At 47.0% G+C, this 20,868-nt stretch overlaps 1 protein-coding gene across 1 annotated transcript in view; it reads right to left on the bottom strand.

The window, feature by feature from the left end:
* Nucleotides 1-531: 531 nt before the first annotated feature.
* Nucleotides 532-20,868, bottom strand: part of AATF (apoptosis antagonizing transcription factor) — a 40,982-nt gene continuing 20,645 nt past the window's right edge. Inside the window, exons 9-12 of the mRNA XM_042879827.1 lie at nucleotides 15,115-15,182; nucleotides 14,026-14,106; nucleotides 10,787-10,858; nucleotides 532-1,395 (exon numbers count right to left, since the gene is read on the bottom strand). Of these exons, the coding sequence (XP_042735761.1) occupies nucleotides 1,332-1,395; nucleotides 10,787-10,858; nucleotides 14,026-14,106; nucleotides 15,115-15,182 (285 nt within the window). The 3' untranslated portion in view covers nucleotides 532-1,331. The remainder of the gene's footprint in view (nucleotides 1,396-10,786; nucleotides 10,859-14,025; nucleotides 14,107-15,114; nucleotides 15,183-20,868) is intronic.

Genomic DNA, 20,868 nt, shown 5'->3' with positions numbered 1-20,868 from the left:
GCTGCTCCAGCACCCATCATCCCCTGGAGGGCTGAGCCCCATGTCCTGCCTGCAGGAACCGACCAAGGAACCGACAGTGCTGGCAGTGCTTTTGTGAAACCACATAAAATCTGCTGCGTGAGGAAGGGAAATCCAGAGATTACATGGACAAAAGTATCATCTGATTTAATTGCAGCAGTGCCTGTAACTAGTCGTAATCTAGTTATGCCTCAGACCTGCAGTCAGCCCACATATTTAGATACAGCAAATCTACAAACTCACTCCAAATCTGAAGCAGTGCAGGCAATGAGCTCCTGCTGTACAGCCCCAGCCCCGTGACTGCTCTGCACGGCTGTGCCCCACACCACTATCACGACAGGCACCAGCCAAGGCTCTGCAGCAAAGTTCCAGCTGCTCTGTGCACACTCTGCTGGTGCTCAGGCAGCTCTGTGCAAAGTGACACCACAGCCTCTGGTTAAGAACTGTCTGTTGCTGGGCCCAAGAGAGGCTAGAGCTGCTGGTGCCATTTCTGCACCGACCAAACCTGGAAAATCCATTCACAAAGTGCTTTAATTAAATCCCACAGAACAAAGACAGTGCAGTTCCTGTGGTCACAAGCAATGGCCATTCTCATTATACACATATATGCACGTATTATTTACACGAGATAACCTCGGTTTCACATTGATCACAGCAGGCTAATAGATTCCCTTTATGGAGGTTTCATTTCCAAACTGTGGCCTTTGGCTACAGAAAGCCCACAAACCCTGCGTGATGCCTTCTGGCAGCTCTGCATTAGTGCTGCCATCTTTCAGAAGTGTGTCACGGTCACAGCGAAGAGAAGAGGGCTCACAGTCACAATCAGCAGAAATAATTAAGTGTCCACAATCAACGCTGGACTGAAAAATTCACCAAGGTGTTCTAATTGCAGAAGTACCCCCAGGTGTGTCCCCACAGTGTGCCTACCACAGGCTGGGTGACGTCCATGGCTGCAAAGAGGCCGTTCTGAAACTGGAATGTGAACCAGGAGCTGGGGCTGCTGCAAGGCAGAGCACCTCTTCTCTGTTTTAAGGCCACGTTAATTATGTAAATGACATTTAAATCCTCTTGACTCAGTGGAAATCAAGTCACCCCATCCAGACCCGCAGCCAACGAACAGAACGGCACGCCTCAAAAAAAAATAAGAAGAAAACAAAAATCCCACCAATCTTCAAAATAAAAACCTTTGAGGGTTTAATAGAAGTGCAGGGACAGCACATCCCTCTCCTGGCACGACGGTTGGCCGGTGCTGAGCAGGCTGGGAAGCTGCAAAGAGAACGGGGCAGAACCTGCAGGTGCGGCGGTGCCGGATCCTAACCACGCTGAGGGTCTTCAGGCCGCATCATTCTTCCAAAGAGCGAACGATAAAGCTCCGTCCTGGGGAGAGGAGGCAGGAGGGAGATGTTATTCCCTGGAATGAAAGCCTGTCTATAATTAAAAATGCATTTAACGATGTTCATTAATAAACACAAGCAAAGGGCAGGACTCGCCTGAGACAGATTGTAGGTTTTCTGAAAGTTTGCCCTTTACAGACAGGGCCTTCAAGTCAGAAAACACGATGGAGTACTTTAACGGGATGTTTGAGACCGCAGAGCCATAAGGAGATTCAATCAGACAGCCTGCGTGGGGTTACAATTTTCTTCCCATACGTTTTCTTGCACTTGATGGTACTTGAAAAGCAACGAACATGGCCCAGCAACAAGATTCCAATTAATGTCGTGTGTGCAGCAGTTGAAATCACAGGAGCAAGTTTCCCTTTGAAAGAAATACGCTGGTTGTACTCAGCTGTGGGATGAGCAAGGAGAGCTCCTCACTGCTCCAGGACGAACCAGTGGCTTCAAAGGACAAAGCTCAGTGGTGGCACAAAGGCAGAGCACAAGGACAGGGCCCTTCGTAACCCCCTGGGTCACATCTCTTAATTTCAGTGCAGGAAGTGATTCATCAGTCAGCTGCTCTACCTTCTGCAAATGAACGCGTGGGGAAACAGCTCTTGTGCAGAGCCTGAAGGAGTTCCTGCCTTAAAGCAAGAGGGCACCTCTAGAAAGCAGAACGGGTGCTTGGAAAGCTGTGATGAGCTACAGAGAGCAAGACAGCAGGGGTCAGTGCTGTGAGCAGCACCCAGAGAGCCCTGAGCTCCAGCAGTGAGTGTTCTGGAGAAGCTCGGCTATCAACACAGCTCACACACACTGCTCCCTCCCTCCCTCCACGCTTTGCTCAGGGACAGCACAGCCTCTGCACATTCCCAACTCTTCAGACACAGCTGGTGCCCAGGAGGCAGCATCCAGCCCTGCTGCTCGCAGGCAGCACAGCAGCGCCAGCCCAGCACCTCCCTGCCCACTGCACTGCTCCTCTCCTCCCAGCACAATGCTAAACCCGAAATGGAACAGTCCAGGAAAGCACACAGCACAGGCAGACACCCAGCAGGGATGCAAAGCCAGAGGGTCCCTCCGATCTGAATCAGAACGAGCGTTTTACCCTGCTAAAGAAAACACGACAACACAACCTTCTTCCTTTCCCCCCTCCTCCCACCATCCAGGCTGCCCTTCTTTCACAGCATCTCCCCTCAGCAGGATTTAACCATGCAGAGAGTAAAACTCATCAATCCTCCAGGTTTAACCTTGTCTCTGTTTCAATTCACCAGGGTAAGTGTGGATTTTAATACTCCCAGCCCCCTTAAGGCTAAGCGTAACGAGCCCGGATTTTGGCTACAAAACATCCAGTTTCTCTCCCCCACCCACGTCTATCAACCATCAGACCTGAGCCACCGACTTGAGACAAGCCAGCCCAGCACAAGGCTGCTGCCTTCGGACAAGGGAAGGTGACTTTAAGCACCGAGGGGCACCGGTGCCAACGCTGTGCTGAGTAATGAACAGCACTCACAGCTCAGGTGGAGTGCGAGGAAGCAGGTCGATACAGGGGTCTTCCTTGAATTAAAATTTAACTTACCCTTTATTGCAACCTACAAAAGCAAGTAATGAGCACTAACATTTTTATTTCTTTTAAACTGTCATTTAGGCTGTAGAGGGGATAATTACCTATTTCCACTGTAGTAAGGTTTTATCACCCTTAGTGAGGCATTTTCTAATTTAATATTTTTACTGTATTATCATAAAACCCGTTTCTGGAAACAAATGATCACGAGCCACAGAGCCATGTGCCATAAAGCATGTGTGTGAGTACGGCACCTTCATTATTTGGGCATTTCTCCCCAGCTCCACTGCTCGGCCCCTCTTCCATCAGACACAAAAGGGAAAACAAAGCCATCCCCACACAGCACCGAACAGCCAACGCCGGGCCACTTGGTGTAATTACATTCATGCCATTTCCTTTTTTTTAATAAAAAAAAAAAAATACAGTTCTGCACGCTGGTAGAAGAACAAAATTAAGGGGAAAAATTCCATTTCTGGTGGTTTTTTTTTTCTTTCTTTTCAGAGTGCTATTAATACAGCACTGCCACATGAGTCACTGCTGTGCTGCTTCTACAAAAATACCCTCCAACACATCGCTGTGCCTTTTCCCATGTATCTTTTCCTTCTTCTCCTCTTCCAGGACGAAAAAAAAAGAGATAATTTAGAAGATGCCCCAAGCAGTATTGAAATAACTACAACTACCCCATTGCTCGTGACATCCTCCACCGGGAACAATGCATTTTTAATTCACAAAAACCAGTGGAAGATACAGCATGAAGACCCCTCAAGAAATGGAGGATGAAAAGCACACACCTGATGAACACAGAAGGCTGCCTGTCATTTGCTTGGGAAGTTTTCCATCCGTATCCTAAGAAATCTTTTGTCCACCAGTAGGAAATTCAGGTTACTGGTTTCTGAGCAAGCACAGCAGGAACCCAGGAAGGTACAATAAGCTGGAGTGCTTTCCTTCTCAATTTCTGGCCCAAAGTGTTGCTCAAAATCAGCACACAGCATATGGGATTTGGCTCTGCTTTCACACACCTAACGTGCATTTCCCACTCTGACACTTCTGCAGCAACAATTCTAGGATTGATGGGGAGCAAAACAAGCAGCAGCCATCATCAGAGCAGCACTCAAATACTGGGGGGTCTTTGAAAGCCAGGGGCCTCAAAAACACAGCGCAAAGCACAGCAGTGTGCTTGCAGTGCTGTGGGGTCATGTGGGGCTGCAGGGCAGCAGGGCAGCAAGATGGTTGGCCTGGGAGATGATGGCAAGCCCACAGGATGACAGCAGATCCACACCGATGGCAGCTCACAACACGATGACTGCTCTGTGTCAATGGCAGCTCCGTGCCATTGGCAGCCCCATGATGTGCCAAACGTCCCACTCTGATGGCAGCCCCATGACATGATGACCATCCCACACCAATGGCAGCCCCACGAGATGGCACTCTCTCTCTCTTTCTCCCTCACTTCCCAGCACCCAACCCCAGACACACAACTCCAGCTATAAATTACACAGCAGACGGCTCTCATCGCCGTGCCCAGTGCTTGAAGGAGATTCAGAAAGGTCTGCTGCTATTCCCTCTCGTTCAGGCAGGTCAGGATTGGGTCCTTCAAGTCCGTGCAAATGCTTTTAGCCCCATGGCTTTAAATTATGAGCGGTGACATGTGACCTCTGGTTTGTCTCCTGAGACCAGGCACGAGATTTATAATATTTCAGGAAGCTGGTTCCTGCCCTAAACAAAGGGACTCTGCACAGTGAGGCCAGGGAGTGGGAAATGACAGGTGGACAGCCAGGCTGCTGCCGTGGAATCTGCCAGGCTTCACAATGCTCACCCATCACCGGTGCTGCCCAGCCTACCCTGAAGCCAGCACACGGCCTCTTGCCTCTTCACCGGCCTCACATGCGACACAATCAGCAACTGCAGCAGAGGAAGCTTTCTCATCCTGATTTCAGTCCCAACAGCATTCACAGTTTCATGTGAGCCTTTACAACATGATATATAAAAGATGCAGAAGTGGCAGGAGAAGCAGCAAAAGGCGGAAAGGTTCAGAAAGCTCCAGCACGCTCTGCCATCACGTTTCCTAGCAGCTTTAATTTCCCCATGAAATCCATAAAACGTTGCCTTCTCGGTCCCTGTTTCAGATGGGCATTTGAGCAGAGCAGGCACCGTAACGCTGTGCACACCCCACACGGAGGGACCATTCTTTGTGTACCTTAACATCCCATATTCCTAGGATGATTTCCCTCTTTCACAGCTTGACTGTTTTATAACAGATTTGATGCAGGAGAAGACAAATTGTCTCACAAAGGAAGGGCGACAAATCATCCTGCAGCTCTTAACAGGTTATTTTTTTTTCCCTTTAAACAGGAAATTTCCATAACAGAGGCGTCTGTCTTCTTACCAGGGACGTCAAACATCAGACACTGGGACACGATGATTTCAGCCCATTGGCACAAGCTGGGGTCACGGGTACCACCTCACTACTGCCAGCCTCCAAACATATGGCGACTCCTTCCTCCAACAGCAGCCCTTCCAAGCACTGCAGCCAAAGGCCACCTGGGGCACATAACAGCATCGACATGAGTCGACTTCTAAGGCTGAGCCAAAAGTTATGGGGTCAAAATCCACCAAACAAACGATGCCCAAAATGTCACGCTGTAGAGGCAGCCCTCGATGCCAGCGCTGCTCTGTTTCACACAACAACGCAGGTGCAAACCTGGACTGATGTTCTTCCAGGCTGTGCCTGTACAAACTTGGAAGGTTCTTCTCATTGGCAGTTGCCAGTGCTTGTGCCACGCAGCACGGGAGCCGCAGTTGTTCCAGGAAGAAATGCTTTGCTTGCTGGCGGGGACTTCTGTCGTGATGAACGGTGCTGGATTGACAATCTCAGCACCCAAATTCCCCCATTAATCTCGTCTCATGGTGTTTAATACCCACAGCACAAAGTGAGCTACGTTAAAGGCTGATATCTCACCAACTTTTTTTTATTATACTTTTCTTACGTTAAAATCTTGTGTCACATAAGTAAATTAATCTTTTAATACCGGGATTTCCTACGATGTACCCCCTTCTGCTTGCTGCAAGACACACTGCGACAGAGCAACAGCACTAAGTGCAAAAGTGAGAAAGCTGCCTGGGAATGCACGCAACATCCTGGCTGAATCCAAAAGCAAAGCTCTAATCCACAGTGGGATAAGCTGTGCCTTCACTCTGCTCCCCAGTAGGCACAGCCTGCTTGCACTAAAGCAGCCAAAAGCACAGCAGGCCGGCTGCTCTCGTACCAAGCAGGGGCACACAGCCAGAACCTGAAGCCCCCACGGCCCACAGCTCCTACAAGCAAGGACACGATGACCACATAACTTCTGCCAGGCAAAGAGGTGCCCTGGTGCACGATCAATTCTGCCCAAAAGCAGCAACCTGTGGGCTAACTTAGGTGAGAAAGGACCCATCCCAAAGTTGCCCTTCAGCCAGCACTGAACTTCAGCTTGCACTGAGGATGCACCTCTTTTGTCCTGCCTGCCTTACTGCAGGAAGGCCTCCCCTCGCCTCCCGTTCCTGCACCGGTGCCATCTTTAATGATGATGTATGGGTGTCCTTTTCCTCAGCGGTGCTGTGGGGAGGGGGGTCAAACATGTGACACCACCAGCATGTGTATCAACAGCAAATTATAAACCGTGTCAATCCAAGTTAATGCAAAGCTGTAATCCTCTTTAACAAGAGATCAAATCAGTGCCATGAGTTATGTTCATTCTGTAATCTGATAAGAAATAGAGTGAGCCTCTAATAAAAGAGTAATGAGAGCCCTTAATGATGCTGTTAAAAGGTAGCGCCAGTTAAAATATTGCTGTTGTTCCAGCTGATTAGATCACTGTTGCATATTTGCACAATCTTGTTTTACCTGTCAGAATAACCTGAGTCGTCTCAGGAGATAAAGGCGTGCGGACCAAACATCTGCGTCCTTAAAGAATGCCTCTTTCACAAGTTCCCCATCCTCCAGAGGTGAAATGATGAGGATGTTCCTCAAACAGAGCAGTAATTTGATATTGGACCTCCTTCCAAAATGTCCACATTTCGTCTCTGCTGCACACACATACAGCGCAGAGATCTGAAGGTTCATATATCAAAGCTGACAGAGAGATGTACCACCACCAGAATCCACTCACATCCTCCCAGGAGCACAGACCTTACCTGACCTCACCACAACTAGACTGGTTGGAGGCTCCACTCCTGCAGCTACGAAAATGCACTCATTTGGCTCTGGACCTGCACACCTTTACTGGGAACCTCGAGGCTCGGTCTGTCATCTCCTGTGCCTCTTTTCCCAGGGTAGAAAGTAGAGAAGATGGGCAGCTCCCCAGCTCTGTTGCAGCTGCTGGTGTCAAAGGAGGGACCCCAGGTGGAGAAGACAGGAAAAGCACATTTCAAGGGAAGCCCAGGAAGTGACACCCACACGATGCCATTCTGACAGAGATCCATTCCTTCCTGAGCCCACTACTCTCCTCCAATCCACCACTGCAAGGCACTCACATTCAAGCTTTTGCCTTCAGCTTCCTTGTCACAGGGCAGGCCCATTTACATAGCAATGACCTTGGACCGATTAGGAGAACCTTGGCCCAAGAGTACTATAAATGTATTTAAGTCTATAAACATATACCCCAAGATAACCATAAAAATCACTTTCCAGTGTATGTTTTAAAATACTACCAGTGAGGGGTTAAAACAGAGGAGAGCTCGAGGCCACCAGTGTCCCACACATTACAACATAATATATGTGAGCACGAGGTTAAACAGCCATGCCCATGCGTAGGGTGCATGAAAAACTGGCAAGTGGAAGATTAATTGCCTGCACGAATGCTATTATTCCAACCAGCAGCAAGAATAAGAAAGAACGTGGCGGTGATGTTGACAAAGGCAGCATTATACTTGCACGTTTCTTTTTTCAAATTCAGGCTGTAAAACAATTCTGGAGTGACCATCCATCCCCTTCCCCACGCAGTGCACAGGTTGTTTCTCCTCACACATTTGCTCCTTGTTTCCCCAGCCAGTGTTAAACTTGATGTGCCCAAGAGTCCTGGCTGCCCACAGCCACACCAATGCCACCCAGGAGCCTTCAGGTGAGCCCCAGCATCATCTGGCACGATTTTAAGTTGTGCCAAGAAGCTATGCCCTTCTCTGCACAGCCAGAGCAGTGTAAGATGGCTCAAAAGCACAGGAGAGCCAGGCCTCAGATTTATCCCTACGTCCAGTTATCCGTGCAAACATACACAAAAGGGCTGGGCAATACAGTGCTGCAGTCACAGACAACTCCTTTCTGCTTTTGCCCCAGTGGTGAAGGGGCTGCACCTGGGGTGTGAGGGCTTGGCACAGCCCCAGGGGAACCAGAGCCTGAGCACTACTCTGCCCATTCACATCTGCACATCCATATTTATTCACTGCCACTTTCCAGGTATCTACCTGACACTGTGGCCACTGGTAGAACTTGAGGAATGTTCAGCCAGCTCTATTGCTGCTCTTCTTTATGCACAGCTCACTGATACTTTTACAGTTGTCACACTGCAACACAGAGCACTCTGCTGTTCTGATGCGTGTTTACTTTGGGGTCACGTCTTTTAAGTGCCTGAGCAAGAAAAAAAAACAGCTCAGAGCACAGTCACATCCCTGTCAAGCGTACACTGCATTTTCAATGTAGTAATTCACATGTGGAAACAATAAAGTTACCTTCTTCTGTCACAGAAGAAAGGTGTTATCATGTCTGCTTCCCTCTCATGTATACAGGCTTGGCTCCTTCTTATTAATTAATACACCTGCAGTTTAAAGCACATGTGAATTCTTCTTGTCCAATGTGGCTGCGTGCTGTTAGAGAAGTACGGTGCTCCACCTCGTCTAAAACAAAAGCTTTGCTGGCTTATAACGAGGAAGTGATATACTGCTATTACTAAACCACTGTCTTTTACACTTCCTCTCTGCAGACCTCCAGGCATCCCAGTTCACAGCCACAGAAGCACACTGAGCCAACCATCCAAGGCGACCCACGGGGCCACGAGCAAAACTGTGAGCAGAACTGCCCAGCCTGATGCCTGTGCTGCCCTGTCCTACCCAGGGTTTGCTTGAAAGCCCAATCCTGGCAGAATGAGACACAGCTGCACACGCAATGCAGCCCTCAGGCCCACTTGCTGGTGTGCAAACACATCAATTGGCAGCTCCATTCTAGACAGCTAAAGCAGCACCAAGAGATAAGTGACTAAAACAGAACGTGTGGCGGCCTCCAAAGCAACTAATAAACTTAATGTAAGGAATAAGTTCCTGCAGTCAGACAGTAAGCAGCAGCAGCTGCTGCCACACTGCTGCCACCAAAGAACCCATAAAACATGCAAGCCATATAATAACCCCTCCAAAGTGCAGAGAACTCCCAGGAGATGCTCTCGAACACTCTGGCCCCACCACAACGATAACTGTGTTGACACAGCACCACACAGACAGCACCCCATTACCCCTAATAGTTCTGAGGGTCAGCTGGACTCCCAGGAGGGCTGCAGGTGCCTGCTGAGGGGTAAGGGGAGGCAGGGTTATGAAGATGGCAGGCAGAGGACGTGTAGCGAGGCCCAAGAAGCCCATTGAGCCAAATGACAATCCAGCTGTTTGCTGCCCTTCCATTTGCATGCACTTGGAGAATTTTGGCTTGCAGAATGCGTTTTCTGCACAACTTCTGGAACACAAGTGAGCGCAGCGGGCTGCAAAGGAGGAAGCAATGTCACCTCTGGGGACAGCAAGCACACTGTGATAACCCTTGGATTATTAGGATCAGGATCTTTTTTTTCTCCACCTCCCCGTCACACACATCACAAAACTGAGCTTTCCCTCACTGTGGGGACAGGGCAGCAACCTGCATGCCTGCCCAACCTGCAGGGCAGTGCAATAGGAACTGTATGCAAGTGAAGACAAACATCCTGAACTCTTTAGGACAAAACAGCACGGGTCTAACTGCGCACAGAAGATGTCTTAGTGCCAGCATTCTGAACAGTTCTCACCCAGAAGTCTCTGAAATATCCCACAAGGCAACAGCCTAAGAGCAGCAGGTATTCGGCTTCCATTTCCCAAAGTGACAAATGACATTTTACTCTCACAAAGCACAGAGGTGTTCCACAACCCAGGGGAAAGGCACTGCTCGAGCCTCCGACATCCATTCATTGTAAAGATTACAGCAGCTCCCTCCCACAACCTTCCTCAAGATTTAGTTAAAAAATCCTAATTACACAGCAGAACTGTGCATACCTACATAGAACTGTCTAGCAGCTATGTACAAAACTTAACTTGCACCCTCTTTAGTAATTAGCAAATTAAAACAGTGCAGTCTTCTAGTAAAACATCTCACCTTTAAATAGTGATAAACACAAGCAACATTTAGGACTGGTCTGAATCTTGACAGAACCATCCCAGCTGTTACCTGCACTACGAAATGCACACTGAACAGAATTTAAAATAGCTGCCACTTCTGTCAGAAGACAAATCCTTTGTAATTTTCAATCATACCAGTAGATGTTAGGTGACATAGTTGACAATTTCTAGAATAATTCCACAAAACTAAAAGATTTCAACATCCATGTAATTTTAAAGCAGGAGTAAAAACGTAGGTACCGAGATTTATGAAAATTTCTTGTTTGGTGTCACAGTAATTACAGCATGAAAGCTCAGTCAGACTGCCTGGACAGATGTGGCCAAGACACCCAGGCTATGATGCCAGTGACAAATGGTTAACTGATAAGAAGAAATGGAGAGGGCGACAGACTGAAGAACAGGTCAATATCACGCTGTCATGAAGCCATTTGAGAAACATAATTAATCTATTACTCACCTGGCATCATCATTCATCGTACAGTGGTCAATAGGTGCCATGAAGCTCACCAGCTTGCTATGGACATGATACCTAAACAGGGCAGGAATAAGCAGGCAGCACATTAGTAACTACTAATGAAAAGTTGCTGTTTGAATAGAAACATATCAGCCCCTGCAAAGGAAGTGCTGGTTCTCCTGGTGGCTGATATCTAATGAGTTACTACTGACAGTTGGCAATTCTCCCTCCCTTCCCTCCTCCTCCTTTCTTATAACATGGACAGAAGAATAATCAGATGATACAATGAACTGAATGCATGACTAACAAGCAAACCCTTTTTTCAGCACAGCTAGAATGAGGACATACAGCATCCATTAATTGTGTGTGAGCACCTCATCAGACTCCCAGACAGACAGCCCTGAAAAGGCAGGCAGAGAAACAAGAACTGCTTTCAGCCTGCCCTTCAGCTGGAGCCTTAATCGCCTTCTGGAGCTTGTGCCCAGAGACCTCTGCAGGCAGCAGAAGCACCAGAGCAGCAGGTATTCTCAAGCATCCATCTGCTATCATGCTTTCCACGCTCTTTGGTAGCATGGGACCTAAAGGATATCAAAATCCTTCTCCCCTAGCAATACCCACAGCTGGAAACTTTTACCTCGAATAACTCTGAAGCACAGGATGTAAAAAGAGGCAAAGAAGGTGGTAGGAGAAAGACCACCCCAAAGAACAGAAGGGGCATGCCCAAGGTGATGCAGCTCTGCATCTGTCTCAGCTTCTGACCCACCAAAATACTTCTGCTAGCTGCGGTGCACCTACAGATACAGGAATCCCCTCCTGCTTTCTGTCCTGGGCTAGGAGCTGGCAGTAGCTGTTCACGACTTACACTCAGGACCCGACATGCACACTTTAACAGAGCGAGAACGTGCCTTCAGACCCTCGTGTGTAAGTGCAGGAGGTTCCAAACCAGCAGCTTCTGATGTACACTGCCACACCACCTCCCGCCTCAGAAATGTTTTATCCAAGTTGCTGCTATTTTTAGAGCTTGACAAATAGCAGGCAAAAGGATTCACAAGCATTTGCCCAGAATCACCTTTTCTCTCTGTCACCTCTGCACTCCCTTTTGTTTGCTTATGCAGGAACATTCCCTTGAGGGGATTTTTTAACTTACAAGAATATTTCAGAATGGCTCTTCAGGCACAGCACATGCTCACCCTTACACAAGGGCCTCTCTGGGAATGGAAGGAGCTGTGCTGACCTAACAAAGTATGATCAAACTGGGGAACAGACAACAGCACCACGTGCCAGTGCTGCAACAGACAGTGGGTCAACAGGCTGAACCGTGAAACAGCTCACTCACATCAACAACTGATTGATTCCCACAGTTCAAAGCTTACAGGCTGCACAGTGCTGTTGGGACTGAGCAATTCTGATAAATTCCCTGGCACAAATTTGTTTGCTCAGAACTAATTATTGCCATGTGTTCATAAGCAGGACTTTGGAAAGCCTGCTCTAGCAGATACAAGCTATCTATCTCCATCCACAGGACCACATCCCATGTTGCAGCAGCAAAGGACCAGACATCACTGACAAGAACAAAGGTGTGCACACACTGCTCCTCCACAGCTACCAAAGGACTGTCTGAGCAGGACAGCACAGGGCTGGGCACCAGCATTCCTAAGCTCACCCTTTTTGGAATGGCTTGCTTCTCCCCTTGGTGCCTCAATCTCTCCACGTATGAAGGGGACAGGTCCTCATGTCAAGCACAAGGGCAAATGCTTTTGAAAGCGCTTGGAGATGCTCAGACCACGCAGTGAACTGGCACATTTCACCTGGACACGCTCTAACACTGAAGGTTTGGAAAAACATTGCTAAAAAAGGAAGAATTACAGAGATGGATGAAATGTAGCGTGTGACGCTTTGCTTCCCAGGATCTCCAAACCCTGTATGAAAAGAAATGTAAGAACCACTACCTCAATCTAAGGGAGAAAAGGGGGGAAGAGAGAACATCTGCTAAGCAATGTTAGAAGCAATGTGGTTAGGGTGACATCCATTTAAAGGCACCCATTTGGGCTCTACTGGACTATTCTGAACAAGATGCTGGAGCTTACCTCCGTGTTAATACTGACATTTTTCCTGAGGGGTCAGCGCAACTTTCATTCAGAGAACAAAATAAAGAGGCACCTAAGATCTGAGGCAATGGACTCAGCAAGATGGCCCATCTCAGGAACGCTGAAGCACACAGATTGCTCACAACGAGAATCCCCCATCATTCCTGAAGGTTTATGAGTCTGACTCAGTTGTGTGATGCTCTCAGTAGTTTTGACTGAATCATGAATATATCCAATTATGCGTGATGCTGACAGAAAAGAATATTGATAGTCAATAATTATAGGCTTTTCAGGCCAACAAAGTAGCTCTTCCCTCTTCTAATAAATTATCTTATGACATCTATCTTAAAAATTGCTATGCCAGGCCTGACCCAGACTGACTCCACTGACTTTCTATCAGATGCCATCTCAACTCACGATTTATAGTTTACTCACAAAAGGATGGTTAATGTTGCAGATTTTTCAGGATATGGTGCAGCTTTTCAGCATGCCTCCCTGCCACAAACACCTCCTTCACTACAAATCATGCAGTCATGCTAAACTCAGGCAGACTAATATATCTGCTCTGCAGAGGGGAAAAATAAAACTAGCAACTATCTTCTCCAGGCTGCTTTCCCTCTCTAGCCTGCAGAATGGACAGTTCTTCCATGGGAAACCTGCATTACTGACTGAGGAATCAGAATCTGAAGCTAAAGAAAGCTGTGATGTGACTTGAAAATAGAGTTTAGACTCTACATTCCAACTGTCAGTGGGAAACAGGCATCCACCTCACTTGGGCTTGCTTACAGGTCTTCCCCTCAAGCTGCTCTCCACATTTCAGCCTGCTAAATATATATTGCACAAGAAGTGCTTATTGGCTTTCACCAGAAGTTACAACCCCAAATTGCTTAGGGATATCTGTACACCCCTGCAGGTGTGTTCTGAGACCAACAAACATTCTTGCTAAAACTGATCTGGCAGCACTCACAGGTTGCATCCAACCAACCCCTCACCTTAGGCTCAAAGACCATTAAGACTCCCCACAGGAAGTCTCAGGCCATCTTGCCCTGAAGGGGATCAACAAGTGTGCCAGTGCACCCCAGAGCCAACCTGCTGTAGTGCAAATCTACTTGGCAAAACCAGAACTTCAGGCTGCCTGCAGAAGCTGTCACCCACCGGATTTTCCTTCCTTTACTGGCTTTCCTGTCCACTTTCTTCTTTATTTTGCTTCGTAGCTTCTGGATGGCCAGCCACTGTCTGAGGAATGTAAAATCACAGTTACATGATTTTTAAAACCACAAGGCAAACGAGCATTAGGCACACTGAGGTCCGAGGCCTCTCCCAGCTCTTCTGATTGCTGCATTTGCAAAAATAAAAGAGATGAGGACCTCAGGACAACAAGTATGAAACCCCAACGACCACGTTACTGAGTCACTTCAAGAACGTGGCAGGTAAACAAGCCCTTCTCATTCCAGCCACACCAGGCTCCAAACTGGGTCCTCATGAACAGAATCACCACAGTGCAGCAGATGCACTGAATTTATTGCCTCCCTCAGTTCTGCATAGCATGGTGAATGATAAGCAAGTATTTCTTCCCACCATCTCTGCCTATTAAACCAGCAGGAAGTCCCACATATCGTTCCACCTCTTACAAAGGAGAACTACATAAAAAAAAGAAAAGCACTCAACGTTTTCAGAAAGTGCTGCTTGATTCCCAATGGAATTGAGGAGGCAGGGCTCGAAGTGCTCAGACAGAACGCCATCAAGCCAAAGAAGTTCTCAGCAGGGAAAAACTTCTCCAAGTTATAAATATATTTTCTATGAAAATGAGCGTCATCTCACCTGATTTATACAACGAAAACTCAACATCGGGGAAAAAAATCTACCAAAATCCAATTACTGCAATCTTAATATAATCTTAATTACTGTAATCTATTTTATTGTAAAGTCAGATAAATGTACAATGTAATCACCACTTAAATGTAATTTTGTCTATATCGTGTTAAATTATAGTGAATGGCTTTCCATAGTATTTCAGACGTACACAAAATACATTTGACACACTGCACTAAAATTTGGGTAGTATTTTACAAGGATAAAAGTTATTTCACTTCCAAAATTTCACCTAATGAATTTTCCCCCCCTCCCCACACACACACACTCCCATAGCTCCTCTCCCAGCAGGGAGGACTGGAAGCTCACAAGCAGTTTTGCATTTCAGGGCTGGAAAGGAGCTGGTGATGCTGCAGACAACTTCCTACTCACCTGCCCATGGCGACTTGATCATTGGGGTCCAATGAAGTGGTTTTACGCTCTATCAGTTCTCGAAGGAGCTGGAAGAAAGACAGCAACCCTTGTTAGAAGCACAACAAAGACAAGTGAATGCAAACAGGCTCAAGAAAACTTTCCTGAAGAAAGCTTGAGGAATGTGCAGCCCCAAGTTCCCAAGGGAGACGGCCGTCCCTCCCCATGGGGCAGAATGAAGAGCTGAGTTTGTATTTCAGGGATCATTACTGCTTGTTGGGCTTTTGGGAGTGTGAAAACATGGGAGCTTTCACAGGCTGCCGTACACAACTCCTACTGACGTGGGGTGGAACGCTGGAAGATGTGCAGTGAGATCTCTGCCCCACATGGCTTCACAAAACAGAACACAAGCGCTGCTCGGCGCTCACACTCTGAGGAACAGAACAGCAATGTAATTTTTACAGCCAGAGCAGGAATGCTCAAGCAGGTTTTTCCATTTCTTTTCATGTCCTGAGGGTTAGGTTTTGTCCTTTTCACTTCCTGAGAGCAAAGAACATTGTGAACAGCCTTTTTGGATACTTGACCAGGGCTGCGTGTTTATCACCCTCACTGTAGATGGCACGTGCTGTGCCTCGGGATGAGCCTGCACAGCGACACAGAGAACAGAAACAAACCCTCGGGAACACAGGGGCACAGATCTCTTCTAGATGCCTCCATTTCAGCACCCAAACCAGAACCAGCCCTGGAAATGAGAGGCCCAGCCAACCCAACAAGCGTACTAAAGACAGGATGAGTGGCACTTTCCTTCTCCCCTGTATTTTTGCTGAAGGAGGAAGGTTGGAGCACCATGGTCAGTCCCAGCTGAGCAACAGCCACAGAGCTACGGGTGCTGCCCCTGGGCACTGCGTAACTCACTGCATCTCCTGAGCACATAAATGCACCACTGGAATGAAGGTGCAAGGCATGCACCCCACAGAAAATGCCATCAAAGTAGGCAGTTATCATTTTATGACTTTTTTTTTTTATAATTTCTATACCAGTGACACTCAAGCACCAAAAAAAAAAAAAAAAGTGCAATTCCAGTCCAATTAAAACCCTGCCACTACTTCTTTCTATTTGCTTATTTTTAGAGATTATTACTGCAGCAATTACATTTAAAAATTCCTGGAACTGAGGTCTCTGGTTTATTATCACTAGAAAACAGCAAGCTATTTCTCTGCCCCGTTTATCTGATTGATTCCCAACATCTTTCTGGCACACAATCTATCAGTTTATCTCTCCCACTCCATCACCGTCACTTCTGGCAGCTAAATACAAGATCCAAATCCAGTGTTACACAGACATACGACACAGTAAACCTATGTAACACTGCCACTCTGTAAACAGCTGCCCTTAAGGCTAAGCAGAAATGGGATCTTGGTTTCTAGTCAATATTCTGTCAAAAGCAAGGTGGGAGGGAGGGTTTTAACAGTGGCAAGGAACAGCGCAGCTATGTTACAGTGGTTTCTTCCTGTACTGGCAATAGGATGCGTTTACTGTCTCCTCTTATCTCGCTTCCTTGGCACAAGGTGCAGAAAAAGTGCAGAGCTGTGCAGGCAGAGGTAAGGCAGCAGAACTCCTCCGAGCTGAGCAGCAAGGCTTTGCAGCAGGACCTGACCCTCCTGGAGGCCCACCGACCCCACAGACCTGCAGCTGCACCATAAGCACCCTGTGCACCACTAGGTGACAAGCCCTGCAGGCAGCTGCCCCTTCTGCACTCCCCTGACGTCCAGCAGATCGGCTGCTCCGTGGGGCACTGAGCCTTGCTGACCTCGGGACTGATGCTGAACGCTGCACTGAAGGAGCCCCAGCAGCCAGGCTGGGGTGAGGAAGGGGAGACAAAGGTGAGGGGGAATTACAGCGGAGCGGGCACAAGAGGGAAACAAGGAAAGAGAAATAAAAGCTGTGCAGCATCTTGCTATATCTAAATAGTGCACGTCTTAAGGCTTACGTTATAAATCATGCTAACAATGGTTACTAAAATAAAAGCGGATGTAGCCAGAGGCTACTGCTGAAAAAGTCAGTCTAGACCTGCCTCGCTGCCTTTGGTCTTTAAGGATTTGATTAGTTTTTCCGCTTTCTAGTTCAGAGTCTTGCACTCAGCCCATGCTCCAGAGCCACCAGGGCTCAGGGTACGGAATGAATGATAAACTCATTTACTGAATAACGTAACACTGTTTTCACAGCACAAGACTTAAAACACTTCCGAAGCTGTAATATTTCATTAAGCTTGGAGATTCGGGTTAAAATTTATTAGTCAAAACAGAAAACGATCATCAGACCCCATATATTCCATTAGGAGTGATATATGGTGTCTCCCAATGTCTAATTATTAACTAGGAAGTGTAGGTAAATCACTATCAGAATTAAGCTCTGATGTGTGAAGACAGTTTGAGTTCGGCAATTTCAGCATCAAAAGGCTTTGATTTGAAACATATCCTATTTTGCTTTCCCTCCTTCACCCCTTCCCATCTTCCCTGAGCTTCAGAAACACAAACTCTCTCTGCTATGCAAACAAACACAGCCTGTAGCTCAGCTGCCAGCTCCAAGCCAGGAGAAGCCATGTGCCTGCCTCTACCAGCTCCAAAGCCTTTGGTAAAGCTCACACTGGATGTGTGCTTTCAGAAGAATTCACCTCACAAGGACTCCTTTCTCTGCTGATTAAAGAGAAGCAAGCACACTGTACAAAATTAGGGGGATTTAGAAATGCCATCAGGGTGTTGTTCAAGGGTAATAGAGATTCATTTCTCATTTCAGAGGTCAATTTGCCCTGCAGAGGTTAGGTCTCATTTTCATGCACTATCTATCAGTGTTCTTAGTACTACACTTGCTGACCTTTCTGATGTGCAGACTGAGGACTTGCCAGCTGGAACAAAGAGCTACACGCAGCCCAAAGCAGCCTGGTGACAAAAGGGCCTTTCTACACCCTCACAGACCACTCTGCATTCCTACCTTGCAAAAGTAGTGTACCATGGGGTACAGTTTAGTTTACAAGCCTTAGAAACAGAACTGGAACACGAGAAGCACTTTTTCTCTGATGTGATTAAAGCCTGCAGGAAAGGCTCAGAGCTTTCTGCTACAGCACACCAGAGCCATGCGCTCCTTTGCTGCCCTTGGCTGGGTTGGGCAGTGAGGAGCAGAGAAGCTGAGGACAACGTGTGAAGTCCAAGTAAAGCAATAAGAACAGGAACACCAACTGCTTACCCTCCTTGGTGGTGAAAATGCAAAGTCACTCTGCTCCCCAGCAGAAAGTTGACAACGTGGCCTTTTATCAATGCCATTCCAATGCTTTCTAATTTATTTCTTTTATCTCCTTTATTCTTTGGACAGACATGGTAAGTCACGTTATTTTTCTGTTTCCTTCTCATACACTTTACAACTATTAAGAACAGCATAAATAAGGAGGAGGTGGTTTCTATGAAGCATGCACCTCATAGTGCACCCTGCTTGGACACAGAAACAAGACATTCCTCCTCCCCTTTAAGCTGGCACTGCGTGGTCACAACTCCATTTCCAGCAGCACTAGAGAAAATTTATACCACAGCCCAAATTTTACTTTTAACTCCCCATGAAACACTTCAATACCTAACAACCCATCATCTGTTTACAACACACACACCGAAAGCACAAGCTGAATCACTGGACGGTCACCTTAAAAAAAAACTTTGCTGAAATTCAGTTTTGGACAAAGCAGGGATGGCATACCCGTGTTTTCTCATATCCCCTTAAGAGACATTTCAAATCAAGCTTTAGAACGTGTTATTAACCAGGCATTTGAAAGACACACGCTGCATAATAGCACTGTATTGCCATTAACCTGCAGGATGGTTCGAGACGTCTCTTCTTCACACAAAACTCAAAACACGTCTTGTTAAAGTCACAGGATCAGCTGTCCATATTAATCACTCACCAGTTTAATTAAGGTAAACCAGCTTGTCAGAAAGCCAGTCTTCTCTCTACTGTTCACCATTATCCACTTGTAATAGTTACTAGATTAGTAATCACTTGTTCATGGCATTATCAAATACCTGGGAGAGAAAAACGGCGTGTGACTGGGAACTGCTTCAGGGCCACTCCTGGCTGGGATGCAAGGGTGTAAAGAGCCTTAAAAAGTTGTACAGTGCACACAACCCAGAAGAGGAACAAAGCGAGCTACAAATACCTTAGCAAGGGAACCAGGAGCTTGCCTGCACTCACTCAGTTTAGAGGAGGAATTCCAAATGCAAAGCTAGGAACAAGGAAGCACGTTTTGCTGCCAGCTCTGACCCTGTGTGTGGGTACATGAGATGCCACTCTACAAGGAACAACGACTGAATCACAGCTCCTCCACAGTTTTCCATGACATCAACTCCTTCCCAAGGGAACAGCAGCACAACAAACAGAACAAAGCTCTTCCCACTGCTGGGAGCAAAGCCCAGGCACAAACAGGTCCCTCAGCTGCCATGCAGACCTCATGCAGTGTCCCGACAAACCCCAGCAAACTGCAGCCCAAGGGCAGCTCTCTGCCCCTTCCCATCCCCAGCTCTGTACCATTTCTGGAGCAAAGAAAGCTGTCAGAAAACACAGTGATGTACAACACAACCGCATCAGGGGGAGGAGGGAGCAAGAGAACAGAGAGAAAAAGGGATTACATATATTCCTGCCTCTCCTTAGACATACCTGCTGCCATCAATGAGGAACATTTGTTCTGGGAAGAGCTGCCATCGGTGCAACTCTTAGCATCTGAACACTACCCTAATTCCTGTTGGAAAGAAACCCATTTCCACTCTCTCTTTAGCGAAGTATTTCAAGGTAATAATAAAATCTCCACTGTAGCACAGCAGAGCAGCAGCTCTCAGGCAGCAGGACGGAATGTTAAGCCCTAATGCTGCAATATTGGCCGCAGTGAATTCCATGTAAATATGACTTCTAAAAACATCCAGCCTTTTTCTCCTCTTTAAAACCATGTACCAACAAGAGTTTAGGAGGAAAGGAAATGGAGTCTGGCCTCTCAGCTGCTGTCACTAATGAGGATCTTTTGGAAACAGTTCTTGCACCCTTCAGCCCAGCCGTACATCAGCACTCAGCCTGGGCTGCCACAAGGAACTGTAACTGCTTATCACCAACTGAAGGAGATGAGAGAAAGCAAAGAGGGACCAACAACAGAACAGAGTTCAACCCCAACCTTACCCCTGTAAGGTCCCCCAGCCCCACATACTGAATTCCATCAGCCTCCAAGGTCTGGACAAGAAAATCATGGTTATCCGAAGGAAAAACAGATTCATTACACAGCTCGGGATTATATTCTATAATAAAATAGTACAGCTAGGCATTCTGTTACCATTAATTTGTGTGCATTGATCAGATCTCGTTCATTTTTAATTGCTTAATTTTGCACTGAAACATACAGGAATTGGTGTCTCACATCCTTCTTTACCAACATTTTTTCCTCTCATATATCTCACCATTCTGCAATAAGTAGCAACCAAAATAAATTATTACCAAACGGCATTCAGAGAAATGAAAGCAATACTAAAAAAAAAAAGGTCTGGACCTAAATTTACAAACAAAGACAAAAGCCCCCATTTAGATGCACAGATATGCTGTGCAATAAGTATTATGCATGGAGGGCACTGTTCCTGAGCAGCCTCAGCTCCAGCCATGTTGCTGCCCATTACTGCTGAAGAAGCAGTGCCCTTTCTACCCAATATTTATACGTGTACACACAGACAAGCACACACATATATGCACACAAAG

Source organism: Lagopus leucura, unplaced genomic scaffold (assembly GCF_019238085.1).
Source record: "Lagopus leucura isolate 7727_CA_CO unplaced genomic scaffold, USGS_WTPT01 Super-Scaffold_100024, whole genome shotgun sequence".
NCBI classification, from domain to species: domain Eukaryota; kingdom Metazoa; phylum Chordata; class Aves; order Galliformes; family Phasianidae; genus Lagopus; species Lagopus leucura.
This window is presented reverse-complemented; position numbering and strand designations above follow the sequence as displayed.